At 35.4% G+C, this 4,084-nt stretch overlaps 1 protein-coding gene across 1 annotated transcript; it reads right to left on the bottom strand.

Moving 5' to 3' along the window:
* Positions 1-512: 512 nt before the first annotated feature.
* On the bottom strand, positions 513-3,028 carry LOC136225737 (anthocyanidin 3-O-glucosyltransferase 7-like). The gene is made up of 2 exons (XM_066013835.1): positions 2,282-3,028; positions 513-1,525 (listed from the first exon to the last, which is right to left on the bottom strand). The coding sequence occupies exons 1-2, from the start codon at positions 2,757-2,759 to the stop codon at positions 627-629; spliced, it is 1,377 nt and encodes a 458-aa protein (XP_065869907.1). The 5' UTR covers positions 2,760-3,028; the 3' UTR covers positions 513-626.
* Between the last annotated feature and the right edge of the window lie 1,056 nt (positions 3,029-4,084).

Genomic DNA, 4,084 nt, shown 5'->3' with positions numbered 1-4,084 from the left:
TATGCTGAAGGAAAATAAATGTTACCCAGATGTTGATGAAGAAGCCTTACAAACACAAATTAATTTCTAGTCTAGCCAGTGATGGAAACTCATTAATTTAAGCCGGAGTCGTGAATGTTTAAGGGAAAGAGGAGTGAGAGAGCAGTAAATGTTTAAGAGAAGGAGAGAGATCGTGTTTAAAAGGAGGAGAGAGAAAAATACATATTAGAATTTTAATTCACTTAAATTTGTTTAATTAAATAACATTAATACTGTTTGGTAATTAGAATAAGGCTATTCTTCCCTTAGAATAAGAAGTAAGGGAATCCCTCTCTATAGCCTCACTCTATATATATATATTAATTACAAAATAATTTAATCTATTTGCGAGCTTTGAAACAAAACTTAAGAAAATTCACGCTCCTTTCATTAAAGTCTCAAGTTGAACCTATCGAACCAAACTTTGACCAATGTTTAACTGAAGCTACCCTAATTTATTATTACCCTGACACGTGACCGCGTATAACTTGCTACTTGTTTTGGGTATTTATAATTGATCTGTTAATCAACTACTATTGAAGTTAAAGGATATATGAAATTAATAATCTGAATTTAGGTTACATATAGAATACATATACAAAAAAAAACTAAACAAAATTCATACTTTGAAGCTGAGCATTGGTGACAAGTTTTGTTAATTCAATGAGATTGCTGTAAGAGCTCCCTTGAGGTTGGATTGCTCTATGCACAACTTGTTTAAGAAGTGTAACATTTTCAGTTAATTTCTTCCCTTTATCTTGTCCAAAAACAATGTCCAAACAATCCAAAACTCCATTTTGGGTAAGTCCTCCAGCTTCAACTTGAACTCCAATCTCCAAAACATCCTGCACCAACCTTCCATTCAATCTCTGATCACCGAAGAACGGCCTGCAGATCATCGGAACACCGCCTTGGATGCTCTCCACCACAGAATTCCAACCACAATGTGTTAAAAACACACCAACTGCACCATGTGATAGCACCTCAATTTGAGGAGTCCAAGGCACTACAATTCCTTGTGATTCTGTTCTGTCAATAAACCCATCTGGCAAGTTTGTTCTAGCATCATCTTTAAGTGACCATAAAAAGGGAATTTTGATTGCCTCAAATGCCTGAGATAGGGCTAAAAGTTCATGTGGTGGAGGAGTTGCAACCGTGCCGAAGCTGACATAGACCACTGATTGGGGTTTTTGGTTATTAAGCCATGGAATGCAACCGTATGGATCAGGTGGTGTTGATAATATTGGTGGTGAGATTAAATTGAAGGGTCCAGTATTTAGGAGTTGTTTGAATTTAGATTTCAAGTCGTTGGTTATAATTGGGTCTAATTCTTCAAATGAGTTAATGAAAACTGCGTCTGCTTTGGGTAAACTTTTTCCCATTTTGTGTAGCATTTGGGAGATGATAGAGTCCAAGTTTCCAAAGAGGATACCTTCAGGGAGATCACTGATTTGAACTTTGGACATTCCGGGTATCAGATTCAGGCTTTCTTCTTTACCTGCTGCACCTGTATATGTATTCATTCAATTCATCCAAATTGTCATGTCTATAAATACATAGTTTTTTTTTTACAGCAATACATAGGTTGGTAGGTATTAGAATTTTCTTTTACTAGGATGTATTTATTGCGATACAAGTACTAAAAAATAAATTTATGGGTGTCATGCGTATAATGCCTATCGTACAATTTTGCCATGAGATTTTTAAAATTGTGAATTTTCTTCTTTATAAAATGATATGTATGCGCATACTTAGATTCGGTAGAAAATAGACGAGCTCGATTTATTAAGAAAATATTTACTTACGAACAACTCGTTTATTTGTACACGACAGCTCGTTAATTCTGTTCATAAACTTTACTCGAAAATTGCTCATTAATTATGTTCATAAGCTGCGACTAGAAAATTTTATATTTTTTACCTTTATAGAAATAATATTATTAGTAAAATAATGAACCACTGTTCATAAACCTATAACCAAATTTGCTCCCGAGCTTTTCCGTATTCAAGCTTTGATTTCGTTTATAAATCAAAGTAAACACAATCGAACTGAACATTTAGCCATTCATGAACAACGCATCTCATTTACCACCCTAGCACCGATCGTCCCTAAAGAAAAGCTCAATTGGGATAGCAACATGACATGGCAATCGATCCATTATATTAGGATAATTGTATAATTTCTTGATTATCATTTTTCTTTTCTGGAAAAGAAAAGGATGAAGCAATGAATCCATAGAAAGAAAGAGAAAAAAAAAGATTACCAAAAGTGTCCCTGATGAAATCAGTGTAAAAATGACAAGAAACAGAAATAGCCGCAGCAGTCCAACAGGCGAACCAGGGGACCGTCATCTCCTCGGCCATCTCCGCCATGAAGCCAAAGAAAGCATCAGTAACTAAACACGTGATTTCTTTGCCGGTCTCAGCGACAGCGGCTTTGATACCGTCCCTGAAGCTCAGAGGTGCTGCCTCCATGAACAGCTCGATCTCCTGAAGATTATTCCCTGAGGAGAAAACAAATCCATCAGGGATTCCATCAGACAAATCGCAGATTTTGACGTTGGGTTGCGATGAATATTTGGCGACGACGGAGTTATTGGCTTTAAGGGTACAAAAGAAAGAGAAATGTGTATCTGGAGACAAACTAGCGATGCGGTTAATAATGGAGAAAAGTGGAGTTACATGGGTGCCAAAAGGGAAGGCAAAGACTACCACGTGGCCGGAGAAGTCTTTTTTTTCCATGATCGTTCGGTGAAAGAAACAACTAAGATGATCCGTTTATATAGAAAACTTGGTCATTAATATTGTTATTGTTGATACCTAACTCTATAAAGAGAGAGAGAGAGAGATACCGCCAATTTCTTTTTTTGTTTTCTCCTCTGAGAATCAAAAACCAAAAAATGGAATATCCATCCCCAAATTGTAAAGCCAGTTTTTTTTTCTTTTTGTGTCTGATGGAGTTTTTTAAGAATTTGTATAATCAACATATGATTTGTATAATTGACAAATGGTAGACCTGAATTCAAGAAGGAAAGATTATAATTTTATTTATTTTTTAAATAAAATTGATGAATTCAAAAGATGAGAGAGTAGATAGAGAAAGGAAAGCTTTTTTTTTTTTTTATCTTTTAATGGCAGAGAAGTAAGAGATGGTACGAATTATTAATTTGGAAAGAGACAAATACGTTTGTTAAATTAAAATTGGGTTAATACACATATTTGTCCTTATATTTGTCCGTTTTAGCACATATGTCCTTATATCAAATAAACGCATAAATTTATCCTTATATTTTTCAGATTACAGCAAAAATACCCTAATTTAAACGGCATGCTTATTTGGCAATGACACTGTTAGTCTAATCATACACTACTGATAAAACTAATAAAATATGGATGATGTGGAAATGATTATTAAATTATTTAAACATTATTATTACCCAAACCCTAATTTATCGCTTGAATCTGTTGAAAGCAAAATGACTTTTCACTTTCCTAGATGAAGAACGAAGACGGCTGACAAATGATGAGGAGAACAACGGCGGCCATGAAGACGATGCTTTCTTCTCTAGGAAACGAGGAAAACGAACTGGCAAAGTGAAGGAGACTTGAAGCTTCCTCCAATCCTGACTATCTCAATAAATTAGCCCAATCGGAGATTGCCTGAACTGTGAAATCCGACTGGTTTCTGCCAGTGGTGAGGTATTTGCTGCATATACTTATCTCTTCCTTCGGTAGTTCTTCTTCGTCTTCTTCAACCGTTTTCTTTAATTTGCAATTCTAGGCAGCCCTATCCTTGGATACCTGGCTGCTGGCATCTTGATTGGTCCTTATGGTCTCTCTATTATTTGTCATGTACATGGGACAAAAGAAATTGCTGAATTTGGAGTTGTTTTCTTGTTATTTAATATCGGCCTTGGGGTGGAATATGTTTACTGAAATTTTATTCTTTGAAATGATGAATTGGGGAGAGTTAAGGATTGAGGATAGAAATATAGAGAATTGGGGATAGGGAAGGCATGGAGATGCTCTTAGACCCTGATAATTCAATACTGAAGCTATCATTTTAT

The sequence above is a fragment of the Euphorbia lathyris genome, chromosome 4 (genome assembly GCF_963576675.1).
Source record: "Euphorbia lathyris chromosome 4, ddEupLath1.1, whole genome shotgun sequence".
Lineage (NCBI taxonomy): Eukaryota > Viridiplantae > Streptophyta > Magnoliopsida > Malpighiales > Euphorbiaceae > Euphorbia > Euphorbia lathyris.
Note: the sequence above shows the minus strand (reverse complement) of the source record. Positions and strands in the feature narration are given on the sequence as shown.

Excerpts from the sequence above, each read along its gene's own strand:
- LOC136225737 (XM_066013835.1), bottom strand. The coding sequence starts at position 2,759 with ATGGAAAAAAAAGACTTCTCCGGCCACGTGGTAGTCTTTGCCTTCCCT. Across the intron at positions 1,526-2,281 it reads TTTCATCAGGGACACTTTTG|GTGCAGCAGGTAAAGAAGAA; the intron begins GTAATCTTTTTT and ends ATACATATACAG.